Source organism: Pteropus vampyrus, unplaced genomic scaffold (assembly GCF_000151845.1).
Source record: "Pteropus vampyrus isolate Shadow unplaced genomic scaffold, Pvam_2.0 Scaffold14, whole genome shotgun sequence".
NCBI lineage: Eukaryota > Metazoa > Chordata > Mammalia > Chiroptera > Pteropodidae > Pteropus > Pteropus vampyrus.
The window spans coordinates 10,697,327-10,714,262 of record NW_011888795.1 but is presented as its reverse complement, the minus strand read 5'-3'; the positions used below and the strand labels follow the sequence as shown (position 1 = coordinate 10,714,262).

The 16,936-nt window shown below is 31.8% G+C and overlaps 1 protein-coding gene and 1 pseudogene across 4 annotated transcripts in view; both read left to right on the top strand.

The window, feature by feature from the left end:
* Positions 1-16,936, top strand: part of ATP11B (ATPase phospholipid transporting 11B (putative)) — a 104,700-nt gene that overhangs the window by 17,611 nt on the left and 70,153 nt on the right. For all 4 annotated transcript variants that reach the window (XM_011382807.2, XM_011382817.2, XM_011382835.2 and 1 more), the window contains exons 2-7: positions 4,700-4,816; positions 8,041-8,130; positions 9,771-9,851; positions 14,253-14,360; positions 14,550-14,678; positions 15,028-15,131. In XM_011382807.2, coding sequence (XP_011381109.1) covers positions 4,700-4,816; positions 8,041-8,130; positions 9,771-9,851; positions 14,253-14,360; positions 14,550-14,678; positions 15,028-15,131 — 629 coding nt within the window. The remainder of the gene's footprint in view (positions 1-4,699; positions 4,817-8,040; positions 8,131-9,770; positions 9,852-14,252; positions 14,361-14,549; positions 14,679-15,027; positions 15,132-16,936) is intronic.
* Positions 13,699-13,817, top strand: LOC111734455 (annotated as a pseudogene).

Sequence of the window (16,936 nt, the reverse complement as noted above, 5' to 3'; positions counted from 1 at the left end):
GATATAAAGCTGAAAGCAACAAACAAATGAGACAAACAAAACTCATAGACACAGACAACAGTTTAGTGGTTACCAGAGGGGAAATGGAGTGGGAGAGGTAGAAAAGAGTAAAGGAGGTCAAATATATGATGATAAAAAGAGATTTGACTGGGTGGCAAACACAATCCAAGATACAGATGATGTATTATAGAATTGTACACTTCAACTATATAATTTTATTAACCAGTGTCACCCCAATACATTTAACTAAAAAATGACATATTCTGGAGGGGGATGTAGGTATACAGACCAGCAATTACAGTTCAGTGTTATAAAATCTGTAACAAGAGTGTATAAAAGGGTTGGTGGGTATAGTAAATAACAAATGCCTGCCTTTGTTTCTGGAGGAGGAGGAGTGTCAGGTAAAGCTCCACTGAGAAGGAAATTCTTAAGCTGGAATATGAAGGATGAGTAGGCTTTTGCTGGAGGTATATATTAGGGTAGGGAATTAAGTTAGAGAGGTACTATTACCTATCAGAGATGAGCTTTCTGTAGTAAAGCACTGGCAGATGATTTAAGAATTTAGAAATCAAAAATCACTCTAAATTTTATATGTTATAGCTAGAGAGCCAGTCTCAACCCATCCCTGTACTAAGCCACAGTTCTTGGAAGCCCAGAAATCTGATGTATGGCAAACGCATCTTAAGTCCTAAAATGAAAATTTTGTAACATGAAACAAAAAGTTAAACTATTGTGTTTGTTTACATATTGGGCATTTTAAGTTATTCTCTGTCACCTTGCTTTGGTCTGTTAACAGTGTAAAATTATCTTGTCCTTACAGTAGGTCTGTTTTATTCAAAGTATGTCCAGGAAACAGTAATTCACAATTAAGTTTGTAAATGCAGTAAAATACATTAAAGCATTTTATTAAAATACATTTAATGTATTTTAATAAAATACATTAAAGCATTGTATTTTTGCTAGCCTATTTTCATGTGCGTGTGGACGTTGGAACAAAAATAAGAGGCACAAATTTGCTTTGGTTACTGTGAACTTTAAAGATGATGTTTTCTTTTTATGTGAATGAAATGCGATATTAATAATAGCACTATAGTTTTAGTCTCTTCTTAGGTCTTTATAATTCTTATATTTTTTACAAAATCTTTGGGATTTTAAGATAGTGCAGAGGCTGGTATGTTTGGTATGAAAATGTAAAATGTTGTGATTCGTTTCCAAAACTGCTTTAAGCCAAATAACAACTTTTAAAAATTATAAAGTTATTTGCTGGTTTGGTTTCCCTAAGTCTCATCAGTTTACAGTTACCCAAAGAGTCTCTTTCAAATCAACCCTGTGTGTTGTCAGTTCTTTCTCTAAATCCCACCATGAGATTTTTTTCTCACCTTAAATACCTACCTTATATACCTTTTAAGTACCTGTAGTTTTAATGTATGCTCACAAATCCAGACAGAAGAGAAAAGAGGTTTTGAATTACATGCTTTTTTAGAGTATGAGAGTTTTTGTTCTTAAATCATTTAAATTTGTGTGCTTCCAAAGCCTAGACTCTCCTTTTTAGCAGGCATTAAAATAAAATCAGCATGACTAGTATAGCATTATTCTATCTTGATTCCTTGTCTAGGAAAAGATGAAATCAGAGAGTAAAGGAGCAGGGAAGCATCGAAGGGTTGAAGGTGTAAATGAGTAGTCTGGGATGACTACAAAAAAATGTAACATGTGCCAAAGGTTTCTGAACCCTGGCATGTAGCCTAGTGATTACAGAGTTCAGATTGTATTTCTTTCTCAGTGCCATAGAATTGCTGATAATGCTTGCTAGAAATAGTCTGAAACTGTACTTGAACTTCACACTAACAGCACACTTATACAATTAATTTATAATAGTTGTTTGTTTTGACTCCTGTTAAAGGGAGTAGAGGTGTTATTGAGGCAAAGGTTCTTGTGTCATTTTAAAAATACGGAATACTGAGATGGGGAACTGATTACAAAAGCAGGACTTTAGGTAAGTGGTTTTAAGCTTCTTTATATTATGAAAATCTGATGAAACCTTTGCTCACTCTCATCAGACAAATGCATATATATGTAAAATTGCATGCATCACAGACCTGAATCCCATTTATGGATCCTGCTATAAGTCAGTTTCTTCATTTTTGGACAGTTGTATTATTTTTGTTTGTGCCTAATGTAATCTGTTGCAGAGAAGATAATGCTAATAAACTGCAGTTATAGGTTTAATTTACAGAACGGATATTTAGCTCTACTTATACTATAGTCACAAATAGAAAATTTAACTATTTTATGTGTGAAAAAAACCCCACATACCCACACATATGTGCATGTCATTGATTACGTCATGATTGGATGAGATCATGTGAATTAATCACAACTGAAAAAACAATTCAGAATACATAAGTGGATGTTACAGTATCTTTGGGAATCAGGAAAATGTTATTATTCTCCTTTTGGAATTGTCATTTTATTTTTAATTACAGTATTTTGGAATATGGTGATACTGAATTTAAAATTCAGTTTAATTTAAAATTGATTTTATTTTTTGAACATTTCAATATGTATTCTTAAAATAATTGTAGAAATCTCAGGAGTTCCAATACCAGAGTATTAGATCACTGGTACATCCAGTAGGGATGAATGGAGAGTGATGAGCATGTTTCCTTGAAAGTACGTGCATTTATAAATATAGAATATACACACACATATATCTGTACTATATATATAGTAGTCATGAATGAAATGTCGCAATAGTGTATGTAAAACATTCAAAACATGTATTTATAACTTTTGGGGAGGATCTCTTTTGTTTCTTTAGATGAACATAATAAATTCTAATCTTTGTAGAATTTATTCACAAAAAATAAAATTCTGTATCAGTGTTTCTCAGTGTCAGTTGTCTCGACATCTTCTTAAAGATTTATGTATTCTCAAATTTACTTTCTTTTTTCTTTCATTTATGCCAGAAGTTTACATGCTTGGTGTATAACTTAGTTTTATGTTAACAGGATTATAGAATAGATAGTGAATGAATATGGTTCATGCAGTCTAATACTCCAGTTACCTGTGTATCCTTCTTGTAACTTTATGAACTTTAGAGACAAACTTCTTGTGAACCCCCTTTGAAAAATACAACACAGACTTCAGCATTAACATTCAGGCTATTTGTTCATTTATTTCTTGAGTTGGAACATATTATAATTTGCTTGAATATATAAGAAATCACATATTCCTTCATGGTTTAACATACTTAAATTCCATAAATGTTGAATGAATAAATGTCACATATCTTTAAGATGAGCAATGAGTTCCAATTCTGACTTGAGACCTGACTTTTTTACCTTAAAAGTTATTACAGGCAGATTTGTGAAATGTTTAAAAGAAAATAAATATGCACGCCACATTTAGTCCTTGAAGAAACTGATTTTGAAATCAGACACGTAATGATACGTTCACATGCACAAAATGTAGTCATCACTATAAATAGCATAAACAAATAAAATTAAACTTCATGTTTTTTTTGTGGCACATACAAATGCATTTAAAACCAGAATAACAGTAGTTGAAAATAATATATTACACTGTTAATATTCAGATGTGCTGAACAAAATATCCGTCCAGGTAATATGGAAATTTCCACTATCTGTGTATGTCTGTGCTAAATGGAAATATTAGAGGGATGCTAAACATTGAATGGCAGCCATTTTACTTAGTCGATTACTAAGAGTCCTTAATATCTAAAAATTTATTATTGTAGTTTATGAAAATCAAGTTTAATTGACCTTTTAGTAATTTAGTAGTACTAGTAAAGAGCCTTGACCACCATAGGAAAAAAAATAAAAATCTAAGAAATTCCAAATCATTGCCTGTTAGAACCAAAAAAAAGGTCTTGGCATTTGGTGACTGCTTGCAGCCTGTCAGTGGGATCCGGAAATCTACCAAAGGCGTATTGGAGATTCACTGGCCACCCAGAAAAAGAGTACAGTATTATAGGAATAAAGTATAAGTACGCTTATCAGTGAAAACCTTTCCACTAAAGATCATTACTAAATCTACCTTGAAAAATGGTCTTCTAAATTTGAGGCCAGAATTATAACATATATCCATATTTCACGGAGTCAATTGATAATGTAACTAGCACAGAGATGATTGTATGAAACGAGTCTGGGCAAGACCCTTACCCAATGCATTGTAAATACTCTGAGAACAAAGCTTTTTGAAACCAAGTTGATCTTGGTGTGGAGGTAATAAAATATAAGCCTTTGTCATCAGGCATCAGATGTGGTAGGTGCTAACTAGGCCATAGCTACACAGAACTCCTACATCGCAGAGTAGGAACCTATCTTGAGAGAAAAGGCAAGGAACCCCAAGGAATGAAAGGGAAGGAAAGAAGCTTCATCTTCAAATGATTTTGTAGGTCGTCTATATCATTTTTTTTTCTTGCAGTAGCATTTCTGACAGAGTATAGACTATTTTTCATTACCAGAGGTATTACCTAGTTAGTTTATATCTGAAGAAAATGTGCCTGTTTATGTGTGAAGGAAAAACAAAACATGGCTTAGCTTTGCCAATAAATAAATAGATTGACTCTCTCTGCAGGTCAAGGCCAGTAATATGTGTAATCTGATCAGTTAAATAAGACCCAAAGTAAATAATAATGAACCTTGTTGACCATTGCTTTTCCTTTTCTTGGTCTTAGGGTTTTGACCCACCACATCAAAGTGACACAAGAACTATTTACGTAGCCAACCGGTTTCCTCAGAATGGCCTTTACACACCTCAGAAATTTATAGATAACCGGATTATTTCATCTAAGGTAAGAATACTTTTATTAAAATTATAGATATGTACCATTTTATTTTGAAAAGTGATTTATTGGTGTATTCCAGTATACATTTATAACCTTAAAAATTCAAAGAAATGATGGTTGGTAGATTTATCTTAACCAAAATTGTGAGCTGTAAAATAAAAGAAGTTGCTAATTGCTGATAACAGATAGCCAACTTGCCAAAGATTATCCTTAGTTGCAGTTAAACTGAAGAACTAATATTTATACTATGTACCAGGCATTGTATTAAGTACTTCTCATGTCATTTAATCCTCACAACAACTCTGAGATGGCTTTACAAAGTGCTGTTATACTCATTTTGTATCAGTTTCTTCAGTTGAAGTGCTGGGAAATAATTTACTCAGGGTTGCATACCAGTAAGTGATAAGATTGGAGTTTGATCTCAGTTCTGTATGACGTTAAAGCCTGACTTCCTCCAGTTTTATTGCTCTTTAGTAAGAGCAATACTACTTTACTCTTACATATTATTCCTTGTTTAATTTTATCCTGTGACATTTTTAAGATGTCTTAGTTTTATTCTGAAACTGAAGATTATAGAGTAATGCTGTCCAATAGATGTTTCTCTCGTGATGGAAATGTTTTTCACACTAATATGATAGCCATTAGCCACATAGGGCTATTTATATTTAGGCTGAGGAACTTAATTTTAATTTATTTTAAATTAAATGTCAATAGCCACATGCGACTGGTGGTTACTTTATTGGACAGTGCAGTTGTAGCGGATATGAGTCAAAGAGACTAAGGGTAAAGTTCTCCTTAGACCATAACTATTGCTTAATAGACCACCTTAAGAAGCATTTTTGTATTGCTTCTTCCCTCCCTTCCACACTGATTAAGAATTTTCTTTCTAATCCTGATTTCATCTTTTCCAAGCATGTTTTCTTAGGCCAGTGATCCCTTTACTGTGCCCCACCCCCCTTTTTTTTCAGTCGTCATGTTATTTACATATGCAACACACCCATTAGTGACATCTCTCATTTTGGACAATGGTTCTAAAGTAGAGGGCCGGAAGGGGAAATACCGGAATCTAGGGTAATAGAAGAACTCTATAGATTAGTGACACAGTTCTTAATAAAAGTCATTGAAAATTTTAAGTTTTTTAAAAACTTGGGTATAATTTCTGTACAGTAAATTCACCAATTTAAAGTGTACATTTGTTGAGTTTTAACAAATGAATAACATTGTGTGACCACTGCCACCACAATCAAGATATAGAAATATTCATCACTCCAAAAAGTTAGCAACTAGTCCCCCTCCTCCTCACCTCTAGGCATTAACAACCACTGATCTACTTTCTGTAGCTATAGTTTTGTCTTTTCTGGAATTTTGTGTCAATATAGTCATGCAGTATGAGTCTTTTGTCTGACTTTTTTCACTTAACCTAATACTCTTGAGACTCATCTTTGTTGTTGCAAATATCAGTATCAGCAGTTCATCTCTTTTTAGTGTATAGTTTAGTGTCAGCCTGGTTCGGTTATTGTTTGTTCTGAATTCGGGTCATTTTCCTTGTGTTCCAGCTAATTTTCCCGCCCTGAACTTTAATCTCGGTCATATTTTGTTGGTAAGGGTGTAGTTTTTCCCTACTGTTTTGCCGCCATAGCTGTGAGACTTTGGCTAGTGTCTCCAGACTAAGAAGCCATAGTTTACAATTCATACTCCTTTCATTTGCACTTTTTTAAAAATTAAACTCTCTTCCAGTTTCTATCTGTGTTTTGGACACTTCCCAGATTTTAAAATAGTTTTTTAAAATCTAATTTTTGTAATACCTGCTGAGAGTTCACAGACCACTTAACTCCTCTGCCAATACTGGAAGCTGAGTGTCCTGGAAAACTTTTAGGATTAAATATTTTTATATGGCCATTTTTCATATGCAACAGTATTAGGTTTAATGTTTTTGACCATAGTTTAAAAAATGTAGATATTTAAATAAACATTGCCCTTTTCTTAACATACATGAAGACTGTCTCTCATTACTCCCTATTGCTTCCTTATTATTTCACTACTGCTTTCTCAAACGTCTAAGCTAGATTGTCTGTTTTTTTAAATAAATTCATGTTAAACTTCCCTATTACTGTGCCTTTACTATGATTTTGTGTTGATAACCACAATTTTTAAGTAGATTTTGTTTTTGCAGATATTTAGATTTCATGTTTTTGTAGAAATGTAGAATTCACGTTTTCGACCAGTTTCAAGAATGTAGATATTCATATAGACAGTATCAGTTTTTTCCTGACTACAAATGAAGCTAGCTTCTTATTCCCTTTATACTACTTTTTCATTCATGTTGTTTCCTTAAACTCCTTCCGGGCTGCATTATCTCGTATCCCACAAAGCCATGGTAAACTTTCCTCCTCTCTGCCTTTGTTCATGCTGTCCTTCCTTCTTGAAATGTTCTCCATCTATTTGCCCCCCATTTTCAGCCTGTTGAATATTCTTCTCTCAAAGCTCATATCAAGTATGACCTCCTTTATTAAATTTTTCTTTCTCACTGACTGCTTTTCCTTTGAATTTCTTTGTATATTCCTTTATTTATCTTTGAATGTAGCTATTGATATTTTGTTCTTAATCGCCTCTATTTAATACTGAACTCATAATTGTTCCTCTTATAGTGCAAGTGTCTTGTACATCATGTAGCTGTATGATATGTCTTTGTTTAATTTACCATAGCAACTGCTTATCTTAAATTTAAACTTCTTTGCAAAAGATTTAATTTTATAACTTTTGTTTTTCTAATGTCAGATTTTAGGAGGGAAAAAGATCAATTATACAGTCATGTATATAACTGTAGAGAAGTTATACTTCTAATTCACTTTTCTTCATCATTATTACATAATAACTTAAAAATCTTTAAGCATAATTATTTTTCTTATAATATTTTCATATTGTTTAATATTCTGGAGTCTCTCCTATATATGACAGGACAAACACAGAATTTAGACTCATTCACACTGTTAATGTGTTTGTATTTCAGAAAACCAATAAATTGGTAATAAATAGCAAAATAAAGGAAAAAGAATAGAATAGAAATCCTGAAATTCTAAATACCAGTAGTTTCTGTAGCATTAAGAGTTACATGAATTTGTCTAAGGGCTTAGTAAATCTGATTTTACTTTTTTTATTGTTATATTCATATAGTATATTATTTTTTAATATTAATTTATTACTCTCTCCTCTTTTTCTTTTTTTTTCAGTATACTGTGTGGAATTTTGTTCCAAAAAACTTGTTTGAACAATTCAGAAGAGTGGCAAACTTTTATTTTCTTATTATATTTTTGGTTCAGGTAAGCTTTATCACACTCTACATATTAAGTTTATAGATGTGATTTCTAAAAATATGTCTTCAGGTAAAAATTACACAGCATTCTAAATCATTTGGCTATAGGACCATTTTTTCCTACAGAGCTTCACCATTGTATTCAGTGAATACAATGATTTAAGTCATGTCTAGATTTCTAAAGACTAGCCTATAAATTTTAAGATTAATTATATTTTGTTTCATCGCTGATGTGCTGATAACCATAATTAAAGCCAGGAAAATAACACCATCTTTTAGATGGTCTTCCTCAAAACATAAATATTTTGGCCTTTTATATACAGCACATATTTTTGGCACATTTCTGCCTATGGAGCCATGTTGGTACAAAATGAATTTTTCCCTTTTTTTTTTTAGTGTAAATTTTACTTTTATTAAAAATTTTTTTAACATTAATTTTTGAGTATCCTCATGAGCATAGATTTTTTTTCCCAGGAGATCATTTTCTTAACTTGAATCTGTATTTATTATAGGCCGTTCAACAGTTTCTTAATTTCACGTCGTGCTTTTTTCCCCCTAACATCCAAATATTAAGAGGACGGCTTATGAAACTTGAGTACAAGTCAAGATATAAAAATAGTAATTGTCATGTTCTTTTAAAGAGGTTATTCTTTTTTGACAATACCTTAGCAGTCTCTTTCAATGTGGCATTGAATTTTTGTATGAACTCTGAACTTTTCTCTCAATAGAACCTGGGATTTCAAAAGAAAAAAACTTGTCAAGTTATTACTTTAACACTTGAGGAAACATTTACTTTTTTAAAAAATTCTCTTTTTTTCCTTCATGAACAGAGAAGAAACTTCTGACTTTTTTATCAATAGAACATCAGCTTGGTTTTCTTGGAAAAATGAGAAATTTATACTAACCATGTCCATATAACACATGCATTTGTGAAATTACTAAGATCAGGAATTCAGCTTGTCTGTGGAACAAAACAAATTTAATTGGCTTGTGTGACATAAAAGAACATTAATAAATTATTAGATCCATGTTCTAACTAAACAAACATAATTAACTGCAAAAATTTCTTTTCCAGCAATTCATTGATTGTATGATTTAGATCATAATTGCAGCATCGTTTTCCAAGCTGTACCCCTCTGGCTCTGCTAGATGTAGCAGAATCACTTGTGGAAGAAAAACTCTTTCCTAAGTCCAATTCCTTGTTCTCCCTAAATGGTGAGCTTATTCTGAATCCCAGAGTAAAAATTACTGACAGACTTTTCAGCTATCAGGATGGGCAAAGAAAAGCGAAATGAGATTCTGAGCAGCTGTAGCTCCACTCTGAGACAAATATCGAGAAGGAATTTAAGTACTCTGAGCGTTAAGAAAGCAGAATAACTGAGTCCGCTCTAACAATATTTGTGGGTATGCAGTAGATTTAGATATTCTACTAACCCCATATAATAGCCAAGAAAGTGAACCTGTGAAACTGAACTTAACTATACTCACTGCATAATCTGTCTGTCCTATTATTTTTTACTCTGGACCATGATATACATTTTGTATAGTATTCCCAGAATTCCCAATACATCTGAGGTTTAAGATGTTAATAGTGTGATGTGTACCATATAAAAACATAATACTCTCTGTTCTTTTTTTTAAATCTAGCTTATGATTGATACACCTACCAGTCCAATTACCAGTGGACTTCCATTATTCTTTGTGATAACAGTAACTGCCATAAAGCAGGTATGACATGCTTTCTATTCTTTTTCCCCCGTCACTCATAAGTTGCTAAATACGTCCACTCCCAAGTAACATTTATTATTGCGAAAATCATTTCCATAAGAAAGCAAAATTTTTTTGATATTGCGTATGGTGAAATTGAGTTAAGCCACTCTATATTTCAGATACCTGGTGACTTATGGTATGATTACCATTATTAAAATATGTTGTTCCCTTTATACACCCAGGAAGGATCCAAAAACAAGCATTTTATATGTACAAATTAATTTAAAAATAAACAAATTAATTATAATTTTTTTAAGAGTTTAGCAATATTTAAAGGAAAGCTATTTCAAAAGGGATATGTTTATGGGAAGTGGAACATATATTCTGGCATGAACATTTTGAATAAAAATTGTATAGTGCTTTCCTATTTTTTACCACTTTCTCTGATGAAGTTGATTTTTATGTAAAGGAAAAATAGCTTCAACCAAATCCTGAATTGGTATTAAAATATAGGTATAGAGAAATGATATTATTGGATAAACATGCTGAGTAAGAAATAAAGAAATACATAGAAATATCATGTCTTTATTATAGCTACCACTTCTCAAATAAATTTTGGCAGGGGCTCAATTATACAGAGATGATCCCTTCCACCTGAAAGAGAGTTAATTGGATTTTCTTGTATAAATATGATAAATTTCCATTTTATAAGATTTAGAGATAAGGTTTAAAATGCCATGGAAATAAAATCGACAAACATTTTATAATCCTGGGATGTAATGTATTCTTTATTACTTACATAAGAAGGATAAGAGTAATGTATAGATTAATAATTACATTATGTATCTAGGGTAACAATATCATGCTACTGTTCTGAGTTTGATTTCTCTTTCTTTACTGTTCTCTCAGAGACTTATGCGAGTCAATAGCATCCAAATCACTTCATACAGTTACATATTTACTTGTTTTTACAGATGTTATTTATTTTATCAAATAATACATATTTGTCCCTTGGGCCTATTTTTTATATGTAGTTTCCTCTTAAGTGGTTTCATCCAGTGTAGTGACTTAAAGTACCGTTTATATGTTGATGGTTCTCAAATTTATATGCATTATGAAACTATTCCTCGAACTCCTGACATATGTACAACTGTGCAGCATTTCCACTTGGATGGTGTAGACTTTTCCTGACCATGTCACCCTCTCATTTCCTGCTCTGGTCTTTTTCCTTCATATCATTTGTCATTACCTGTTGTTCTGTTAAATAAATGTCTGTTGCCTTCATATGAATGTTTAGCTCTATGAGGGCAGAGACTTTGTTTTATTTTTTTTATTATTTTTTTTGAGACTTTGTTTTATAAACCAGTTTATTTCTGGTGACTACAACAAGGTTGTACACTTATTGGATCTTTAATAAATAATTTGTTTGGCAGATAAATAAATGAATGAATGACTTAATAGAGTATTTTTTTAAAGCAGTGTAAATGTTGTCATACTTTTCCCAATATATATTTGGCCAAATATAGACTTTATTTAATTAGAATGTGACGCCATAAACCAAGTTGAAAAGAATGCTGGTGAATTTAATGCAAAATGAGAGAGTTTAACATAATAACAGCAACAACAATTATTGACATCCTGTCTCCTTCCAAAATGGGTAAAAAGACAAAATCTAAAAGTAGGAAGCAGGAAGATTATACCTCAAACTCAAGTTAGTGTGGTTATTACAGTTAAGTACTGTATTTACATGAGAGCTTCTTGACAACTAAAGCAAAAAGGGAAACATGAAAGGTCATATAATTTTCAAAGAGAAAATCTGATATATAAGGATTTTCTCCCTTTACAACTTCAGGACTCAGTTTTCTTTTGAGTAAAGTTGAATTTTTGTGTGTGTGTGTTTTTAACTTCTCTCAACCATTTTTGTATATTAAGTTTTCTCTCTAGTTCTGTAATAGATAGGGCTCTGGTTAACATCATAGTCTTTGCCTTCTATGAGCTTAAAACTTATAAAGTGAGGAAGATAAGACCAAACACAAAAAAATTTATAGTCAAATAAGGTAGTAAGAGCCAGTGATCTGTAGGTGTTCAGAGAAAGGGTAGAACACTTTGGATAATCAAGGAATGTTTCGTGGAAGAAACATTAAGAGATGAGACTTAGAATATAGGTAAAATGGCAATTGGTGAAGAAGGTGATGTAGCAACAAACAACTTGAGCAAAGGCCCAAATACAAGAGAAGGCAAGGCCTGTTTTGGGGAGTGATATGTCTGGCTAATGTTTGACCCTGTATAGGAAAGAACTAAAAGGAAATGTAGGTTGGTGAGTTTAGCAGGCTGGGCAATTGTTTGTTCTAAGGATTGAGAGTTATTAAGGGGGTTTTGAACGGAATTGTGAATTAAAACAATGTTTTGGAAAGATTAATCTGGCAGTAATATGTAGGATGAATTAAAATTTGTGAACTTGTGTTAAAAAAGATAGTGTTTTTATTATTATTATTGCTCTGCTGTCATTGTCATCTGACTATAAAAGGAAGTATGCATCTCTGTATAACTAACTATAAAAGAAGTTTCAGAAAAGATTTTTTGACTTTCAGTTAAATTTCTCTAGAATTATCATACCACATCTTAAATGGGAACAACATAATTTAAGTATCTTAAGAATGCTTTCCCAAAAGATTTCTCTCTGAAAGAAAAAGACCTTCAAAGCAATCTTTAATGTTTGCTTTATATTTTAGTGTTACAATTTTTTTTCTTAGGTAATGTACATAATTTAAAAAATGGGAAAAGTACAAAATAGCATACAGTAGAACTCTCTTATACTCCTAACCCCCAGTCTCCTAGTTTTCTTCCCCTGAGGAAGCCATTATTTGTATATTAGTCTATATATCTGCACAGAGTGTTCACATGGCAAGCATATTTTTTTCACAAATGAGAACATAGAACACAACACATTCTGTACCTTACTTTTATCACTTAATGTTATCAGATATTATTTCTTTATCTGTTCTTGCACTGTACTTCTGAGTTCTTGAATTTCCTCTAAAATAGCACAATAAGTCTTTTCCACTTAAAAAAAAATTGCCACTTTTGTTACTATTAAAGTTATTGGGGTTGATGTTGGTTAATAAATTACATAGGTTTCCAGTGTACAATTCAGTACTACATCATCTATATATTGAATTGTGTTCACCACCCAAAGTCACATCTCCTTCCATCATATACATTTGACCCTCTTCGCCCTTATTTTACTCCCTCTTCATTCCTTTCCCTCTGGTAACCACTGAACTGTTGTCTGTGTCTTTGAGTGTTTGTTTGTATTGTTCGTTTGTTGCTTTCAGTTTTATATCTACATATAAGTAAAATCGTGGTTCTTCTCAGCCCTTCCCGTCTGACTTATTTAGCTTAGCATGATACTTGCCACTTTTTAACATTTAATCAAAGTGTTCTTTAGGAAATGCTTGTGTCTGTTTGCCTTTCTAATGATGACCCATATAGCCTACCATATTGTTTTTGAAATACAAATTATAATTAATTCTTTTGGTCTGTTGTTTAAGAAAGTGAAAGAACTCGACTTCAGTTTTAAAATCTGTTTAATTTTTTTCTATTGTCTATAATAATGCTCTGTGAATTTATATTTTATGGTTAAAATATCATTTGTACAAAGAAGCAATAGAACTTAATTGAATAGGTTTTAGGAAAAAGGTAGGAATCAAAAACAACTCCCCAGATTTTTAGTATGAACGACTCAGTAAATGGTAATGTCATTTATCAAGATGGAAAACATTGGAAATGCAACAGGTTTGGAAGATAACATTAATTTAGTTTTGAAATGTTTAATATATTTGTGAGACATCAAAATGAAGTTATTGTGTACGGCCATGCCACCCTGAATGTGCCCAATCCCATCTGATCTTGAAAGCTAAGCAGGGTCGGGCCTGGTTAGTACTTGGATGGGAGACCACCTAGGAATACCAGCTTCTGTAGGCATTTAAAAAAAAAAAAAAAGTTAAAGATATTAACAATGCACTTGGATATTCAAGTTTAAAGCCCAAAATAAACATATGAGCTAAAGATAACAAATTTTAGAATTTTTTTGAAGTCATGGAGATAGAAGAAATCTTGTAGTGAGAAAATGAAGGATAAGAAAAGGACCCATAAAAATGACATAGAAGGAGCCTCTCATCAGGAAATTGAGAAGAAATAACTGAGAGGTACTATAAAAACCAGGAACATGTGTGTAATGAAAACTAAGAGAAAAGAGTATTTCTAGTACAAATGGATGTCAGATGATGTCTCAGAATAGCCTAATATGAGTCTGGTGAATGAAATATTTTGGGAAAGATTTTGGTTTTTTTTCCTCATTTAATAAAGATATCTTCTAATTATACTAAAAAGGGTACTTTTTTTATTCTGTTGATACAGGGATATGAAGATTGGTTACGACATAACTCAGATAATGAAGTAAATGGAGCTCCTGTTTATGTTGTTCGAAGTGGTGGCCTTGTAAAAACTAGATCAAAAAACATTCGGGTATGCATTTAGTAAATAATGGAAATCAATTATATTTTAGTATCACAAATTCTAACCTGATTATATTTTAGTTAAAAGCCATTTTTCCTACATTAAAATATTGTGGAAGATCGCTTGTTTCGAACTCAACAAAATAAGTCCTTGCCTTTTAAAATCACTATATTTACTTTTCCCCCAAATTCTTCATAGGTGGGTGATATTGTTCGAATAGCCAAAGATGAAATTTTCCCTGCAGATTTGGTGCTGTTGTCTTCAGATCGACTTGATGGTTCTTGTCACATTACAACTGCTAGTCTGGATGGAGAAACTAACCTGAAGGTTTGTATATGTATGTGTTTGAGTGTTCCTCTTGGTGAACAAAATATCTTTGGATTATTGATATTTCCTTTGGATAAGGTAACAGATAAAGGAGAAAGTTTTTAAATTACTGAAACTTTTAAAAATTATTAAGTTTTAGAAATAACATTATTATATATATATTTGAAGTGTAGCCCCATGTAGTTTAGTCAGGTCACATTAGAGAAAAATGGAAAATGTTTTCAGGAAAAATAAAATATTTTAATATTTAATACTTTTTTTAGATAAGGGAGATTTGAAATAGGTGATATATAAGGTCCCATTTGGATCTTGAAACTGCAATTTAATCCTTTTTTTTCTTTTTTTTAAGACCCATGTGGCAGTTCCAGAAACAGCAGTATTACACACAGTTGCCAATTTGGACACTCTTGTAGCTGTGATAGAATGTCAGCAACCAGAAGCAGACTTATACAGGTGTGGTATTCAACATATTTTAAGTCCTGTTTACAGATCTCATTTTTACAATCATAAATATACAATGAAATCTTTAGCTTATTGAAGACATTATTGGGGAGAGGGAATTGGGGAGATCAGTTAAGGGGGAAAAGGCTAAAAGCAGAATTTGCCAGAATTAATTCAAAACCGGTGCTTTTATTTAAACCGTCCCTCCCATTAGCTTCTACTTTGATATGAACTGCCTTTATAACTATAATAGTGAACTTTATAATAGTAGTTATAAGAGAAGTAAGTTTATTTACTTAGAAGAAAGCAATTGTGTGTGTGCGCGCTTGTGCACGTTCCATGAAGGCAAAGGGCTATGTCTTTGTGTTAACTAGGAACCAACTCCTTTTAACATTACAGTTTACTAAATACAACGTAAATCATCTTCCAGTGATATGCTAATTATTGTGGGGTATGGAATAGAAACTAATTTTTATTATTAAAGACGTAAGTACGATACTAAATTCATTTTTACTCAATAACTGGTGATAGAATATAATTTACAACCACATCGTGAAAAAAATCACCCTCAGCTTCTTGTCATGTGAAATATCTCCCTCTACTGGTTGAAATATTTCAAATCTTATCGTTACTCCTTAGCTCTTCCAAATCTCTTACATATCTTTCTTTGTTCTGGATCCACATTCTATTTATCATGGGTTATTCTCTATGTGATACTATGAAAATCTGCATTTTCATCATTCAAATGAGGTATAGAGTTTTCCAATAAACTATAAAGAGCATTTAAACTATAAGATTTAACTATAAAGTATTTAGTACTTAAGATTTCTATATTGCTATTATATTCTCATTTCAATAGCGAGTTATAAAAAAATTAAAAACTAGAAAATGATGGAGCATTAAGCAGGCATAAGATTAATGTGAGATTAAATAGGACTAATGTGTTGGTGGTTTTTTATTATCTTGGAGAATGGGGGAAAGTTAAAACTTTTGAATAGGAAATAATTCACTGTTAAATATAAGGTGTTCTTTATTTTCTCTTTTCTTGTTACTTACTGAAAGTATATATTTTGTTTTAAACATATATGTAACTACCACAGAAGACTTTTGTAATGGAAAGATAACTCATAATCATACCACTGCTTAAATTTTTTGCTGTTTTTATTTATTCATTCTTTCAACAAGTTATTGTTGAGCATCTCTGTGCTCATTGGATACGTGAAAAATAAGATGAACTAGCATAGTTTCTGTCCTTGAGCAACTCATAACTGTAAAGATATTATATATATAAAATTGTGTTTTTTCCCTTTACTCTATGCTCTATGTAAGGGAAATAGTGGAAAGCATTTTAAATGTCCCTGTAGGAGAATACTTACATAGGTATGTAAGGCAAATCTGTAGATTACAAAAATGATGTTTTCAAAGAATTTAATGACATAGGAACATACTGAAATATAATGTTAAATAAGAAATAAAGGTCTAGTTCTCATACGATTCCAATTGTATTTAAAAAAATGTGTATGTATGTGTGTGATAGGTAGTTAAGTAGTAGGATAGAAAAATAGAGAAAGAAAAACAGGAATTACATGTCAGAAAATTAGTTGTTTCTTGGTGGTAGGATTTCAGCTGCTTTTCTCCATATTTTCTAATATTTCTTGAAAGAATGTTTATTACTTTTGTGATTTTAAAAAAGCATTTTCCATCTTACTGCATAGTATTCTTAATGATCATTTTTAATGGCTGCAAAATAGTCTAAGTGAATGTACTAGAATCTAACCATTCCCTAATATTTCAATGCCTAACTCTCATTGTTTTGC